General features: G+C 42.2%; 1 protein-coding gene across 1 annotated transcript; it reads left to right on the forward strand.

The window, feature by feature from the left end:
* Positions 1-2,533: 2,533 nt before the first annotated feature.
* RBM43 (RNA binding motif protein 43) lies at positions 2,534-17,208 on the forward strand. The gene is made up of 4 exons (XM_034954009.3): positions 2,534-2,984; positions 9,011-9,221; positions 11,897-11,985; positions 13,076-17,208. Exons 1-4 carry the CDS (start codon positions 2,982-2,984, stop codon positions 13,832-13,834), a joined length of 1,062 nt encoding a protein of 353 aa, XP_034809900.1. The 5' UTR covers positions 2,534-2,981; the 3' UTR covers positions 13,835-17,208.
* The last annotated feature ends 283 nt before the right edge of the window (positions 17,209-17,491 follow it).

The following is a 17,491-nucleotide window of genomic DNA, read 5'->3' on the forward strand; positions in this document are numbered from 1 at the left end:
TCTTTCTGAAGAGAGGTTATTGTGTTGGAGGCTGAAAGATCGAGGGGCGTGACTGCCCTCAGCATTCCTTCTGGGTGGCATACTCAGCTTGTCAGTTTGCCAACATTCTGCATTTATGAGAACAGTTTGCTGTTTACCCATACAGCCTCCAGTGGTATACTGAGTTGATCACGACCCTCAATCTTTCGGCTTTAACATTATTGTAGCTAAGACCCAAGTGACAGCAGGAGCCAGTCAAGTGAAGATCAGGGCGGAGCTATTGAGGCAGGGACACAGTACATAGGTCAGGCAAAACTCCCAGGCTGATAGCTTGTTGCGATTGCAGCAGAGGGTCAGGGCAGTGGTAGGAGATCTGGCCAGAAAAAAAAGGATCAAGGTCATTGTGGCTCAGGTGAAAGCAATGCAAACAATGACGTGTTTAAACAGAAGTCGAATCTGATTTACATTTTAAAAAGATCCTTCTGGGTATGGTAGCAAGAATGGACTGAGGAGCTACAGAAGATGGAGACTGGATGAGGATGGTAGGGATGCAGCTGGAAAGAGGGACTGATACTGGGTCCCTCTGGAAGGCCCATTGTTGGGGTATACTAAGAAGGATGAGGAAAAGAGAAATCAAGAACTGGGTCATGAGCTTGAGCTCATGGGTAGACAGTGCTGCCAATTCTTGAGGGGGAATTAAGAAGGGGAGAAGAAGAGTTCTCCTTGTTAAATTTCAGATGCTTGTTTGACATTCAAGTAGGCACTTAGATATATAAAATCTGGAGATAAAATATAAATTGGGGAATTACATACAGATGTACCTCATTCTGCTTTTTTTTTTTTTTTTCCTTGAGACAGAGTCTTGCTCTGGAGTTCTACTTGTTAAATTTCAGATGCTTGTTTGACATTCAAGTGGGCACTTAGATATATAAATCTGGAGATAAAATATAAATTGGGGAATTACATACAGATCTACCTCATGCTGTTTTTTTTTTTTTTCTTCTTGAGACAGAGTCTTGTTCTGTCGCCCAGGCTGGAGTGCAGTGGTGTGATCTTGGCTCACTCTGCCTCCCGGGTTCAAGCGATTCTCTAGCCTCAGCCTCCCGAGTAGCTGAGATTACAGGTGTGTGCCACCACGCCCGGCTAATTTTTGTATTTTTAGTACAGACGGGTTTCACCATGTTGCTCAAGCTGGTCTTGAACTCCTGAGCTCAAAGTGATCCGCCCACCTTGGCCTCCCAAAGTTCTGGGAATACAGGCGGGAGCCACTTCCCCCTACCTCATTCTGTTTTAAAATCTTCATAGCCTTGTGCCTTACTGATATATCATCAGCCATATAACAAATAGCTCCATCCAATGATAAACTAGGTGGATCCCAGTTTATAAAAAAATTATTACTACCTGTATTTCAAGCAATGTACAACTAAAATTTCTATACAATATCTTAGTGCCATTTGTGCACTATAACTTCAAGTTCAGTTCTAAAAGTAGAATTGCTGAGACTAAGAATATGTGCATTTTACATTTTTTTGCACTTTACATTTTGATAAAAATCTTTAGAAGTATTTGCATCCATCTATGCTTGCAGCAACTCTGATGCTTACATTCAGGCTAACACTTTCTGGTTTTGCAGATCTAGTTGTGAAAAAATGGTATCTTATTATTTCAATTTACATTTCTTAGGAGTGGGATTGGGTTTCTTCATATCTGCTAGCCATCTACCTTTGTTCTTCATGCATTCATTGATTTGATTTTGAAGTTTGTCCAGAGATTCCCTGTGTCCCCACAGGCGCCATTCGGGGTTCCTGTGCTAAGGCATGGACAAGGTGGTGAGCTCTCTGTTGGCAGGGACCTGGCGCTCTCATCCTGTGTCCTTAGCACCCGGCAGAGGTCCAAGAGGGCTCCTGGTCTGGGCTGGGAAGGTGACCAACACGGCGTTGGGGGTTGAGGTGGGGGTTGGGGAACTGGGGTAGGTTGTGCAGAGGAAAAGGCCCAGGTGAGGGGTGGGGGAAGGGGAAGAAGGCTGGACAGATAATAAGGGCGTAGGAAAGACATCCAGATTTCACTGAGTGCAGGGCTTTTTAAAACTGATGTTAGAAAAACTTGATTTGCTGTTGTAAAAAACCATCTGTGTGAAGTAGAAATTGATATCAGTAACATGATAGAGAATACGTTCTAAAAAGTAAAGGTAGCTGGATGTAAAATTCTGGCAGCAGTTTAATATCCTAGATGGTTGGTTTGAGGCCAGCAACTAATGAGGATAAAAGCCTTCTCTATGGAAAATTTTGGACAATTATCTGGAGAAATATTACAGTGCGCATCAACCAAATTGAAATGTTTTCAAAAGTGTTGTAAAGTTTCATGTAGTAAAAAGGTTTTAGCCACATGCCCTTCAATTTCATGGCATCGAATATATAAACACAGAAGAGAGCATGCATGCAAGATATTTAACTCCCTTACATGATAATGCATGCGATTCAAAACTATCATGACGTCTAAGGCTCTCTGCAACTACGAGATGATTGATGTTAGGAAAAGCGTAGCCCCCCAGTATCAGCACAGGAAGCGGCCACCACCTCCTATGTGTTTTCCCTTTTTGCGTTTTTTCTTTTTTTAAATCAACTCTGCCGTTGTTGCTGCTGCTTAGCAAAACGGGTAAAAACAAAATTGCAATCACTGATGCATTACCCAGAGAATTCCCAAATTTCCTGTCGAGGAATCCCTCGGCCTCTCTCCAGAGTGCTTCCAAAAGTTGCAAAACTACGGAGGGCGTCTGGGCAGGCGCTGGCAACAGCACTCCGGAGTCCGAGCTCCCACCCAGAGGCCACGAGGTCGCAGAACAGCCGGATCGGGTGGAAGGGCCGCCCTTTTCTTCGTAGCCTCCAAGGGAGCTGGAACAAAAAAACGAAACCAAAACCTGCCTGCTCGCTCCTCTCCCCATCGCCTGCGTTCCGCTGGTTGTGGGCTTCCTGCGGCCGCTGAGGGCGCGTCTCCCCTCCGCCATGGCAAGTTGCTTTTGCTTTGGGTTTTGCGGTGCAGGTCCGTGCCTGTACCGTCGCCATGGTCCCCTAGAAGGGCGCGGAACCGGGCGCGACGGGCCAGGGTGCAGGGCTGCGCGGGAGGGGGCGGCGCGCGTGAGGGGGCGGCGCGCGGAGGGGCCCCGGGGCCCCGGAGAGCCGGGGGCCCCGGAGAGCCGTCCACCCCGGCGGGCAAACTCAGGTCAGCCTCGCTGCACCCTTCCCAGGTGGCGGCATTGCGCGCCCCTGAAATTCACGTACGGCGGTGCAGTATGGGCCCGCTCCAGAGGCTCAGGACTAGGCTGTCACCTCCCACACCCACTGCCCAAGCGACGGGGACGCCGCCGTCGTCGAGGAGCTGCTTCGCAGGCTGTTAGGGCTTAACTGTTGTCCTCCTACGCCTCGGGGGGAACAAAAGTGGATTGATTAGCCAGAAATGGAGGTCACAGCTGCCTTTTGAAAAGGGCTAGTAAGAACGATTCGAGCCAAGGACGCAAGTCAGGAAGACATCCTCATGTCTTATGTCTGCCTTGGTGCGAATTCTTGTCTTAGCAAATTCAAAATTTATCCTTCTGTGTTTTGTTTTGTTTCCATCAATCGCTTAAAAGCCTTGGCAAGGCCTTTAATTCCTGCTCTGAAATGCTAGAGTCCCGGAAATGCAAAAGCAAGTACGTTTTTGTTGACCTGGTGGCGGTAGAGGCGTCGTCATTGAAAATAAACAACTGATTTTGAGAAAATCAATATAAACAAATGCAGTCAATGAATCTTCTGTTTCTTCCCAATGCCTTACTTACAAAAGTAAAGTTTTGCTATATACTTTTTGCTTTCTGATAAGATGGCCAAGTCTGTTATAACATAATACTGATGCAAGGAAATGCGCCATCACGTTAGTATGTCTTGGCTAAAAGCTGCTCGTTTCAAAGTGCTTGAAAGGACTGTCTTTCTCTAGGACATTTCTTTATCTTAATCGTGGGTAGAAGAGATGAACAACCCTCATTATTCATAATTGACCTCAGTAAAATTATCTATGTTAGCCATACTTTCTCCAACCTATGAAAGGGAGTTAAGGACAAATATTGGCAAGTCATTGAAGTACTAATTCATTAGATGATTCATAGAAACTAGTTCTTACCAAACAAAATTTACACCTTTATGTTTTTTTCTTCTAAAAATACTGGTTCAGGGAGAAGTTTCTTTGATTTTACAGATAAATTACATGTAGACATTTGAATAAAGAAATATGGTATTAGTACTAATGAGGGCATAGAGCTGAAGTAAGATTTCCTGAGTTTAAATTGATTGCATGTTTTTCTTTGATATTGTTGGGGTGCAGAAAATGATCTCCCTGCCCGGCACGGTGGCTCACGCCTGTAATCCCAGCACTTTGGGAGGCGAAGGAGGGCGGATCACTTGAGGTCAGTAGTCTCTACTAAAAATACAAAAATTAGCTGGGCGTGATGGCACCCACCTGTAGTCTCAGCTACTGGGGAGGCTGAGGTGGGAGCATCACTTGAGCCCAGGAGGCGGAGGTTGCAAGGAGCCAAGATCACGCCATTGTTCTCCAGCCTGGGCAACAGAGCGAGGCGCCATCTAAAAAAAAAAAAAAAAAGACTTCGAGAGGCCGAGGGGGGCGGTCAGGAGTTCGAGACCAGCCTGGCCAACATGGTGAAACCCCGTCTCTACTAAAAATACAAAAATTAGTCGGGCATGGTGGCTGATGCCTGTAGTCCCAGCTACTCAGGAGGCTGGGGCAGGAGAATTGCTTGAACCCGGGAGGTGGAGGTTGCAGTGAGCCAAGATTGCGCCATTGCACTCCAGCGTAGGTGACAGAGCTAGACTCCATTTCAAAACAAACAAACAAACAAACAACAAGAAAAGAAAAAGATATCCCAAAAGAAATAAAAACAAATGCAGTGAGTGAATTTTCTATTTCTCCCTAGTGCTTCACTTAGAAAAATAAAGTTTTTCTTTATGCCTTTTTTGCTTTCTGATATGATGGCCCTGCCTTTATTCTTACATTGACAGGGTTGAGCATTTCTGTTTTTTTGTAACCATATTTAAATTTTCGATGTTTTTATTTTTATTTTTTTTGAGACAGAGTCTCACTCTGTCACCTAGGCTGGAGTGCAGTGGTGCGATCTTGGCTCACTGCAACCTCCACCTCCTGTGTTCAAGCCATTCTGGTTCCTCAGCCTCTGGAGTAGCTGGGATTACAGGCGCCTGCCTCCACTAATTTTTGTATTTTTAGTAGAGATGGGGTTTCACCATGTTGGCCAGGCTGATCTTGAACTCCTGACCTCAAGTGATCTGCCCACCTCATCTTCCCAAAGTGCTGGGATTACAGCCGTGAACTACTTGCACCTGGCCTTTTTTAAGACTTAGCAGGTTTGGTCTAAAAGTGAAAAACCGATAATAATGTAAACAGTAAATATTGTTTATAGCAGGTCCCAATAGTGTGCTATGATTACTTTTTCTCCTTTTGGTCCAGTGTTATGTGTATTTTTCCTTTTCCACTTCTAGGAAAATGTTCCCAGCAAATGGGTCAAATGGATTTTCTTTCTTTCTTCCTTTTTTTTTGGGGACGAAATCTCCCTCTATTGCCCAGGCAGGCTGGAGTGCAGTGGTGCTCACTATAACCTCCACCTCCCAGGTTCAAGCCATTCTCCTGCCTCAGCCTCCCAAGTAGCTGGGACTACAGGCATGTGCCACCACGCCCAGCTAATTTTTGTAGTTTTAGTAGAGATGGGGTTTCACCATGTTGGCCAGGCTGGTCTTGAACTCCTGACCTTAGGTGATCTGCCCGCCTCAGCCTCCCAAAGTGCAGGGATTACAGGTGTGAGCCACCGTGCCTGGCCTGCATTCCATAATTTACTTAAAATCATGCAAGTACTTTAGTTTTCTTATGATTTTTAGGCTGGGGCCCCTTCAAATCCCAGAAATGGGAGAGAACTTGCTCTGGGATATACATGCTAGCAGGTTCTCTCTGAAGTGTTCATTCAGGCATTTTTTGTTTTTAAGACAGAGCCTTGCTCTGTCGCCCAGGCTGGAGTGCAGTGGTGCCATCTTGGCTCACTGCAGCCTCGATCTCCTGTGCTCAAGCGATCCTCCTATCTCCGCCTCTGGAGTAGCTAGCTGGGACTATAGATGTGCACCACCACACCCGGCTAATTTTTTCTGTTTTTGGTAGAGACCAGGTTTCACCATGTTGGCCAGGCTGGTCTGGAACTCCTGGCCTCAAGTGATCCGCCCACCTTGACCTCCCAAAGTGCTGGAATTACAGGCGTGAGCCACCGTGCCCAGTCAGGCTTTTCAGGCCTTTTTTTTTTTTTTTTTAAAGTAAAATAATCCTCAAGTTTTTTTTCCTTGCGGTTTGGCCCAGCTGCCTTCATTGCAGAGTGTTATGTGCATGTCGAAGCTTGTGTGCACTGGGGGTAGGGAATGTGAGGAGACAGCTGGAGCAGTTGTTTTACCAATACCCTGTCAACAAACCCTTGGTTTGGTCCCTTTATTTCTGAGGTTCTGCTCTGAAAGTCGTCACCTGTTCACTATAACCCCCTTTTGCATATTCTGAGTTAGCTCCTTCCCTCTGTCTTATCGTTCCATATACTTCCATGTATTTTCTTTTCTTTTTCTTTCTTTTTTTTTTTTTTTAGATGGAGTTTTGCTCTTGTCGTCCAGGGCTGGAGTGCAATGGCACGATTGGGCTCACTGCAACATCCGCCTCCCTGGTTTAAGCTATTCTCTTGCCTCAGCCTCCTGAGTAGCTGGATTACAGGTGCCTGCCACCACACCCAGCTAATTTTTGTATTTTTAGTAGAGACGGCATTTCACCATGTTGGCCAGGCTGGTCTAGAACTCCTGACCTCAGGTGATCCACCCGCCTTGGCCTCCCAAAGTGCTGGGATTACAGGCGTGAGCCACCACGCCCGGCCACTTCCATGTGTTTTCAATCTTCATTTGTTGAACTCTCCTGTGCTGATTGCTCCCTTCAATTGGGTTTATTCTTTTTAAAATTATCTTTTTTTTTTTTTTGTGAAGGAGTTTCACTCCTGTTGCCCAGGATGGAGTGAAATGGGGCGATTTCGGCTCACCCCAACCTCCGCCTCCTGGGTTCAAGCAATTGTCCTGCCTCAGCCTCCAGAGTAGCTGGGATTACAGGCATGCACCACCATGCCAGGCTAATTTTTTGTATTTTTAGTACAGACGGGGTTTCTCCATGTTGGTCAGGCTGGTCTTGAACTCCCAACCTCAGGTGATCTGCCTGCCTCGGCCTCCCAAAGTGCTAGGATTAGGATTACAGGTGTGAGCCACCGTGCCTGGCCTTCTTTTTAAAATTGTTTTACTTTCATTTTATGGGGCTCTTGGGATGGACAGGACACTGTGTGTGTGTGTGTGTGTGTGTGTGTGTGTGTGTGTGTGTGTGTGTTTGCGCACGCATGCGTGCTCTTACACTGTCTTCCTGATCTGGTAGCTCAGAAATAGTTTCAGTGGAGTCCTATTGAATAGAGAGTCCAGAGAGGCCTCTGGACTGAGGGCCCCAAATTCCTTTCAGGTCTGCTAACCATCGCTGTAGCCCGTGAGCTGTCCTGTCCAACCCCGGGTAGCTTAGGACAGCTTATGTTTGAGCTCGGGTGGACTAACTGTTTAAAAATTAAAAATTATAAAAAGCTTATAAATCCACTTCCCTAAATGAGGCTGAGGGACAAATTAAAGCATTTAAATAGAAGCCTTAACTGGATAATATAAGTTCAAAGAGATTGAGCCCAACAGAGGATCTACTTGCAGTTGATACTCTGTGCCCAGCATGGTGGCAGGGTCTGCAATAGCGTGTACTTGCTGTGGCTGACTTTCATGTCCGATATGTGCTGGAAGTCAGGCTTTACTCCACTGCAGTCCCCATGTTCTTGCCAGGGGTTTGTTTGTTTGTTTATTTATTTATTTAGAAACAGAGTCTCTTGTTTCCCAGGCTGGACTGCAGTGGTGTGATCTGGACTCACTGCAACCCCTGCCTCCTAGGTTCAAGTGATTCTCCTGTCTCAGTTTCACGAGTAGCTGGGATTACAGGCGCCCGCCATCACGCCCAGCTGCTTTTTGTATTTTTAGTAGAGACGGGGTTTCACCTTGTTGGCCAGGCTGGTCTGGAACTCCTGATGTCAGGTGATCTGCCTGCTTCAGCCTCCCAAAGTGCTGGGATTACGGGTGTGAGCCACTATCCATGGCCCAGTGTTTTATTTTTTTATGGTAACTTTCCTGATTCTGACAATAAAAGTAGGGGATGTGTTTCTTACTGTCTTACATACTTTAGACTCTACAATGTAAAGAAAACATACAGCCGCCTCCAAATACCATATTTTGTGGTTAGTTTGACTTATTTTTAATTAATAAATTTTTAAATTTATATTTTTGATCTTTTCCTTTGTAACTTCTTCCATTATTTTTAGGCCTTCCTAAATCAGACAAATATTAACCAATATTTTCCACTTATGAAAAAAAGGGTGGCTGGGCATGGTGGCTCATGCCTGTAATCCCAGCACTTAGAGTGGCTGAGGCAGCAGATCACTTGAGGTCAGGAGTTCAAGACCAGCCTGGCCAACATGGTGAAACCTCATGTCTACTAAAAATACAAAAATTAGCTGGGTGTGGTGGCGGGCACCTGTAATCCCAGCTACTTGAGGGGCTGAGGCAGGAGAATCGCTTGAACCTGGGAGGCAGAGATTGTAGTGAGCTGAGATCATGCCACTGCACTCCAGCCTGGGTGACAGAGTGAGACTCCATCTCAAAAAAGAAAAAAAGAAGGGTTTAATTTTTACATTTAACTCTTAAATTCATATAGAGTTTATGTTGGTATATGGTGTGAGGCAAGGATTTACTCCCCTACACCCCTTTTAAAAAGTATCTAACCAGCTGCACCAGCACTTTTATAGAATAAGATATTCTCTCCACTGAAGTGTGATGTCATCTTTATTATGTAGAGTCTTGTATTTTTAAAGAATAACCTACTGTTTCTCTTACAGGCATCAGTTTTGAATGTCAAGGAATCCAAAGCTCCTGAAAGAACGGTTGTAGTTGCTGGTCTTCCAGTTGACCTTTTTAGTGATCAATTATTGGCCGTATTAGTGAAGAGCCACTTCCAAGACATTAAGAATGAGGGTGGAGATGTTGAAGATGTGATATATCCAACAAGAACCAAGGGAGTTGCATATGTAATATTCAAAGAAAAAAAAGGTATTTCCAAGTAAAATTTTTGTAATTTTAGAAATACTTCTTCAATAAAATTTAAAAATTACATTTTATTAAAATGATCCACGGAATTGGTAAATTTTAAAGTAGTTTTTTTTTTGAGACACAGTCTCACTCTGTCGCCCAGGTTAGAGTGCAGTGGCATGATCTCAGCTCACTGCAACCTCTGCCTCCCAGGTTCAAGTGATTCTCCTGCCTCAGCCTCCTGAATAGCTGGGATTACAGGAGGCGCCTGCCATCACGCCCAGCTAATTTTTGTATTTTTAGTAGAGACAGAGTTTCACCATGTTGGCCAGGTTGGTCTCGAACTCCTGACCTCAAGTGATCTGCCTGCCTCAGCCTCCCAAAGTACTGGGATTACAGGCATAAGCCACCATGCCTGGCTAAAGTAACTTTAAAAAAAAATATTTTATTGTGAATATACAAATGGCACCATATTGCTTTAGGAAGAAAAGATATGAAAATGGCTCATGATAAAGTTGTTAGTGACTGGCAAATTCTTGAAAACTTTCTTCTGTATTTTGAATCTGTCTATATCTTGGGGTGAAAGTGTTACATTTTACTGTAGAAAACCTGTAAAATACCGACAAAATGGAGAAAAACCCCACAAAGATGATATATAATCTTATAAACAAGATGACTACTTTGGGAATTTTCAGGTGGCCTCAACTATATATTTTAGAATAAATGGATATTCTAATATAGTATCTGCCTTATTACTGGCAAAGTTGAATTGAGAAGTGTGGCTTGGATTTGAGATCAGACTGAGCCATTCTGCTCCCTGCACCCAATCCCTGACTTAGATGGTGAGGAAGTTGGGTTGGCAGAGCACACACACCCCTTCAGCCTCATGGAACGGGCAACCTTCTTTACAGCTTAGTGGCTGGCAGAAAATACATTGCCAGAGGAAAACAAGTCTCCATGTCAGGCTCTTGGAGGTGAACATACCACATGGGGGTTGGAGCAGAGCAAGAGAACTTGCTTTGCTTAAGGGACGACAGAGTCCAGAGAAAGATCCAAGGCACTATGGATTTTCAGTACCTTTAGCTGTCACCATTAATTAAGTCATTCCTTCTCAATGGGGATGTTCAGGTAAGGGATGGCAGGAGGGGCTCAGGGGCTCATTTTTTCTCTAAGGAGATGGTAGTGTTTTTGAAAGTTAATATTTTATATGTGGAATTGGCAACTCAGAGAGACAGAGAGATAGAGAGAGAAAGAGAGAGAGAGAGAGAGATTGGCCTCGGTCATTCATTCATAAATATTTTCTGAGTACCTGTTATTTACCAGGCAGCATGCTGGGTCTTGAGGATACAGCAATGAGTGAAATAGGCAAAGCCTTTTTTTTCTTGAGATGTACATCTGGACCGATTTTAAACAAATGAATCTATAATATGTTGGGTGCTTTATTTATTTTTATAAAACTTAGATATTTGTTTATTTAAATATATTTATGATTATATATTCATAAATAAGTGCTATGACAAGACATAAAGAAGAATAAAGGGATAGAATATGACGGAAAGTGCTGTTTTAGATGAATAGGAAGGGAAATGCTCTGTTTAGATGACATTTGAGCAGAGGCCAAGTAAGGGAATGATTCATGCAGATAAGCCGGAAGAACATTCTAGGCCAAGGGAGGGAATGGTAATTTTGTGAGTGGGGAGCATGCTGGGTGTGTGGAAGAACAGCAAGGAGGCCTGTGTGGCTGGAGCGGAATGAGCTGGGGGAGAGTGATAGGAGATGTGGTTAGATGGGGAGCCGGGGCCAGTTTATGCTCAGTAACTGCTGGATCATGGCAAGGTGTCTGGGATTTTATTCTGGGGTGAGATGGAAGGTTTCAAGCAGGGGATTGACAAGATTGGACTGCTTTTTCTTAAATGAGCAACCTAGCAGCTGTTTGAACAACAGGAATTACTACTCATCGTTGGCTTTGATAAGGCAGTACCAGGGCAGGTGATAAGAACTGGTGGGTATTCAGGACATGTTGATGGATTAAATATCATTTTCTGTGGTGGAGAACACTGGGGATAGAATGCATTTGGGAGGGAGATAGTTATCAAGAGTTCAGTTTGGGTCAATGAGATGCCTATTAGGATAATGAGGTAGAGAGTTCTACAGGCAGAAGGGAGAAAGATCGAGGCTGAAGATAGAATTTTGAAAGCGATTCACGTAGAGATGGTGTCTAAAGCCATAGAGATGGTTGAGATCACCCAGGGGATGGGGTACAGGTTAGCAAAGAAGCATGAGGCCTGAGGTCCAGGTCTCGCCAACATCTAGAGAATGGGAAGAGAGGAGGATTAGGAAGGAGACTCAGCAGGTCAGCCAGTGAATTGGGAGGAAAACCAGAACAGTATGATATCTTAGATCAAGAATGTAAAGTCTTCTTGTGACTAGAATTAACAGAGATGGGGATATACCTTTACATTTTTGTTTTTTATTCATGCATATAATACCTTGTGTGCTTTATAACATGATTTGGATCATATTTACACATAAAATGAAGTGCAACAAAAAAGTGATTTGAATGTTGAATTTAGAGGAAAAATGTAGAAAAAAATCTTAGACATTCTTCTATAATATAATTGAATATGCCTATTTTTATTAAAAAATTATTAGTGTATCATGCCATAAACACTTTTGATGCCAGTGTTTCCACTTAGTTGCAGAGAATGTCATCAGACAAAAGAAACACTGGCTAGCAAGGAAGACTAGACATGCTGAACTCACAGTCTCTCATTTTGGTGACAAGGTAAGGTGTGATGCTGAAGGTGTACTGATAGTCCTGTATCCCATTTCTTCTTTGAAGTTTTTCTTATGGCAGGCGACACAAAGTGCTCTCACTCCATGACTTCTAGGAAAGAAAATGCAAACTCTCTGAGTCAGTGTTAAAGGCCAACCCTGGCCCTTGAAATTTTGGTTATCGCCTCATCTATTTTTATCTTTCTATGTGTGTCACTTAATGTTTTATTTTACAAAATGCATATTTTTTGAGAAAAGGTCTTGCTCCATCACCCAGGCAGTGGCATAATCTTGGCTCACTCTAACCTCTGCCTCTTGGGCTCAGGTGATTCTCCTGCCTCAACCTCCCGAGTAGCTGGGACTATAGGTGTGTACCACCAGGCCTGGCTAATTTTTGTAGTTTTTGTAGAGACAGGGTGTCCCTATGTTGCCCAGGCTGGTCTCAAACTCCTGGACTCAAGCAGTCCTCCCACCTCAGCCCCCCAAAGTGCTGGGATTACAGGGGTGAGCCACCACGCCCAGCCTCACTTAATGCTTTTAAAGTGATGGTAAACGCTTATACTGTCATGGATGATGCCAGGTACCAACCTAAAGGCTTATTTTGGGAAAAAACAATTAGAATGAACATTAAAAAGAAGCTTTGAAGAGACAGCAAGTAAGAAAAAGAGGAAAAAGTTAAAATCCAAAGCAATGGTTTACCAACTTGATTCTGTAAGACACTCAGAGTTGTATGCAGCCATCTGATGAACTTGACTGGGGGCAGGAATGACTCTTGGGGGAACCCTATCCAAGCAGAACCAGAACAGTTTGTATGTATTGGTTCTGCATAAAACTGTTTCAAAAAAGAATTCTGCCTCTACAAATTATTTGAGCATGTCTGTTTTGGGGTATGTGGTGAGGGAGTGTGAATCCCAAATTGAACAAAATGGGATAACTTTGATGGGCTGCCCTGGTGCAAGAAGTCAGGAAGTCTGGGGCAGGCAACTGGGGCCTGGTTTAATGCAATTTCTGCAGAGACAAGAAAGTGGCAGAAAAGAACATGTTTATGTAGTCTTTCCCACTAGGCAGTACTGTTTTCATTTCTCTCTTTTTAATTTCAGATCTTCAGCTCTGTAAATGCCATCCTTGATCTTTCTGTTTTTGGAAAAGAAGTTACTCTAGAAACTCTGGTAAAAGACCTGAAAAAAAAAATCCCGAGTTTAAGCTTCAGTCCTTTGAAACCCAGTGGAAGAATCTCCGTGGAAGGATCATTTCTGGCTGTCAAGAGGCTCAGAGAATCTTTGCTAGCGAGAGCATGTTCTCTCTTAGAAAAAGACAGAAATTTTACCAGTGAGGGGAGAAAGTGGAATAGACAAAATCTCCAAAGGAATCTACAGAGAAGTAATAACTCTTTGGCCTCAGTCAGGACCTTAGTACCTGAGACTGCTAGAAGTGGAGAAATGCTTGTGCTTGACACAGATGTTTTTCTTTACCTGAAACACAAGTGTGGATCTTATGAAAGCACGCTGAAAAAATTCCACATTCTGAGTCAGGAGAAAGTGGATGGTGAAATCACCACAATTTGTCTAAAAAGCATTCAAGTTGGTTCTCAGCCAAACAATGCAAAACATGTAAAAGAGCTCATTGAGGAATGGTCACATGCTCTTTACTTAAAGCTTAGAAAAGAGACATTTATTTTGGAAGGAAAGGAAAATAGAGAGAAAAGAATGATCAAAAGGGCATGTGAACAATTAAGTTCGAGATACCTTGAAGTCCTGATTAACCTTTATAGGACACACATTGACATTATAGGATCTTCTTCTGACACTTACCTGTTTAAAAAAGGGGTCATGAAATTAATAGGGCAAAAGGTTAGTTAATAAAATCTCAGCAATATAGTCTTAAGGGCTGCTTTCTCTTGCTGAGCAGTGACCATTGCTATGAATGAGGCTAGCTTTACACACCGTATCTCATGAATCCTTATGCTCATCCTTCTTTGTCAGTGTTGACTATCCTCACGTTACAGCGGAAGAAACTAGGATTTGGAGAAGTTAAAACACTTTTCTGAAGTTATCCAGTTGACAAGGAATGAGGCTGTGGCTTAGCCCAGTCTATCTGATTACACAGATAATATCTAAGGAATAAAACTTTGAAAAAAACTCACCAAACTTTTTTTTTTTTTTTTGAGACGGAGTCTCGCTCTGTTGTCCAGGCTGGAGTGCAGTGGCGTGATCTCGGCTCACTGCAATGTCCACCTCCTGGGTTCACACCATTCTCCTGCCTCAACCTCTGGAGTAGCTGGGACTGCAGGTGCCCACCACCACGCCCGGCTAATCTTTTTGTATTTTTTTAGTAGAGATGGGGTTTCACCGTGTTAGCCAGGATGGTCTCCATCTCCTGACCTTGTGATCCACCTGCCTCAGCCTCCCAAAGTGCTGGGATTACAGGCGTGAGCCACTGCGCCCAGCAAACTCACCAAACTTTGAAGGAATCTTACTTTCTCTGTAACTCCAAATTATTAGAGAATAATAATTATTAAGAAGTAGCCTTAACATATGAGAAATTTGAAAGGTGATTATTATGCCATGGGCAATTTCTTAACATTTACAGTTTGTGTTTACTCCGTGTAGAATTAGAATACTGGCAAAAATCACTGGGGAAACTACTTAGATGGAGAGCATATCTTATGCAGGTAATCATTATTTGACTAAATTCTATTGTTTCAAGGCTGCTGGCCACATAGGATGTTTTTACTATTTTTTTTAGCCTAAGTGCTTACATAAAATGGTGATTCTTTTATAATTGTGCAAGTTGATAATATTAATTGAGTCATTCTTGTCACACCCAACTAAAACAGACTCAAGAAGCTAGGGGGAAAAAGTACTTGGGACACATAATATTGCTCCAAGAATGTAATTCTCTGTGAGCCTGGCTACTGAAACTGCTTGCTGTAACCTGAGACCAGTTTTGTCTATAGCTGCTGAGATAACTTGCTGTAACTCTAGGACTAATTTTGCCTATGGCCATTGCCCACCAGTTGGAGTTTGCCAGTTCCCCAGGGCTTTACTAATACCAATGAACTTTCTCTTAAGACCACAAGTTGGCCGGGCGTGGTGGCTCATACCTGTAATCCCAGCACTTTGGGAGGCCGAGGCGGGTGGATCACAAGGTCAGGAGATTGAGACCATCCTGGCTAACATGGTAAAACCCCATCTCTACTAGAAATACAAAAATTAGCCGGGCATGGTGGTGGGCGCCTGTAGTCCCACCTACTCGGGAGGCTGAGGCAGGAGAATGGTGTGAACCCGGGAGGTGGAGCTTGCAGTGAGCCAAGATTGCACTACTGCACTCCCGCCTGGGTGACAGAGCGAGACTCTGTCTCAAAAAAAAAAAAAAAAAAAAAAAAAGAAAGACCACAAGTAACATTCTTAGTTTTAAATAAAACCCTCAACCTTCTCTTTGTTTGTTGGACATACTAAAGATCACCTAGAATTGAAATTCTTTCTTCTCAAATAAAACATTAAATTTAGTTTTGTGTCTACATTTTCATTTTGACTTTGACATGCATGGTGTCAGAAGTGGGATACAAAGCTGACTCACCTCATGGAGAATCATTGGCCTTTGGAGTTATGGCATGAGGTACCCATGTTGGGGCCCTTTGAACCCCCCACACCCCCACCACTTTCACAGGTTATCCTTTCTCCCTCCAGTAAGTATCTCTTGGACAGAACTCTCAGATATGGTTTGAGTTCTGTTTTATTTGGGATATGATTAGGGAGAGGTCTTTCCCCCTCTTGTTTGGTAGATCTGTTGGGTAGAATTATTTTCCCCCTGTTGACCTCAGCTGCGAGGTTTGGACCTTGAGGCTTGGATGAGGGAATTTTTCCCTTTCTTTGGAGAAGGCTTATCATTCTTACTGGTAAGCATGTATTTTATTTTCTGTCTTGGCTTGTATTTATTTGGCCTTTGTGTATTCAGTGCTTGCATTTACTTGGCTTTTGCGTAGTTGACGTTAAATCAGAGCACCCACGAAATGAGCTCTCAAAGTTCAAAGGCATGCCAGAATATTTTCTGGAACTCCAGCTAGTAACATATTCAAACATTACAGGGATCATTTAGTCTGTTTTTCTTAAAACTGAACTAAAAGATGGAGGCTATGAAATCATACACTCCAAATAAGATATGCATATTTCATTGATATCTTGAGGCTAAAAAAAAAATAAAAACAAAAACAAAATACATTCAGGATACAAATATTGCCTTGTTAAAAAATACTGTCTCAAAGGTGGCTGAAACTTTCTTTTCTAGACCTTTCCCCTCCCCTTCTTACAGTATCCCCTCTTTATCCTTCTCTAAACAGCTATTCTAACATACTACTTAAATAAAAACACCTGAAAACCAGCAGATATAAAACAAAGTCATTTTGACCTTCCTACTGTTTTTTTTTTTTAAAGCAAAGATTAAATTCCCATGTAAAACCTTCCTCCCTATACAAAAAAGAATAGCAGCATTTTTATCTTCAATGACAAAGAATTGAGTCCAAGAAAATACTGTATAAACCTTGTTAAAAATCACTCTTGTCTTTTGGTCCTACTCACATAATTCAGCACACTTTCACAGTTAACTATTTTTTGTTCAATTTAGTGCACTGGTGAGTGACTCAAACTGCTTTATCCCAAATTTGATTTACAGCCTTTATAAGATTGCCTATTAAAAAAGCTTAAAGCTTATCCTTAGCCCATTTTGTCAGAAAAATAATTTGCATCTAATCATTTTTATAAACTGGTGAATTTACGTGTTTTACTATATCATGGCTAAAATTCTAAAATAAAAGTTTTAATATCTTTATGTATATGTGTTTAAATATGTTTATGTGTATGTACATATATTATGTTGAATGTTGTATCTACATAAAAGCTGGTGTAGTCAGCCAGAAATCCCTTAACAAATTTTATTCTGATTGGTTTAAATAAATGAGCACTCATATAAAATGTATAGTAATTAACCCCCAATTTTTTTTAGTTGATGTGACTTAAGTAAATCTTTGATAAATTAATTGGTTTTAAAATTGTGGATAAAATAAAATTAGAAATGTCTTCAAAATTGTCAGCATACATTGTTATCTGGGTTTACTGGTCAGACAGTTTTATATTTGCCTCTGCTAGATGTTTTAAAGTCATAAAGCCTAAAACAAAATGATCTTTGTTTATATAGTTTTTAAATAAATATGATTATATTGTTGTTTTAATAAAAATAGCTGTAACTTTTCTGAGTTAGCAACAGGGTGGCTGTTTTTAACTTTAAGGTTCTACTTAAACCTTAATATCAAGATAAACACTTGATGGTAACAGTCTATAAAACTGATTAATAAAAACAATGACTAGTTCTATCTCAATTTTCATAAATCTAGGAATAATTGAGCAATAAATCTTATAAATGAAATAAACATTTATAAATGAGCTTTTCATGTAATTTTAAAATCTTAAAATTATGTTAAATGATACTCATTAAATGTCTGGATCATATCCAAATTAAAA

This window comes from Pan paniscus, chromosome 13 (assembly GCF_029289425.2).
Source record: "Pan paniscus chromosome 13, NHGRI_mPanPan1-v2.0_pri, whole genome shotgun sequence".
Classification (NCBI taxonomy): Eukaryota; Metazoa; Chordata; class Mammalia; order Primates; family Hominidae; genus Pan; species Pan paniscus.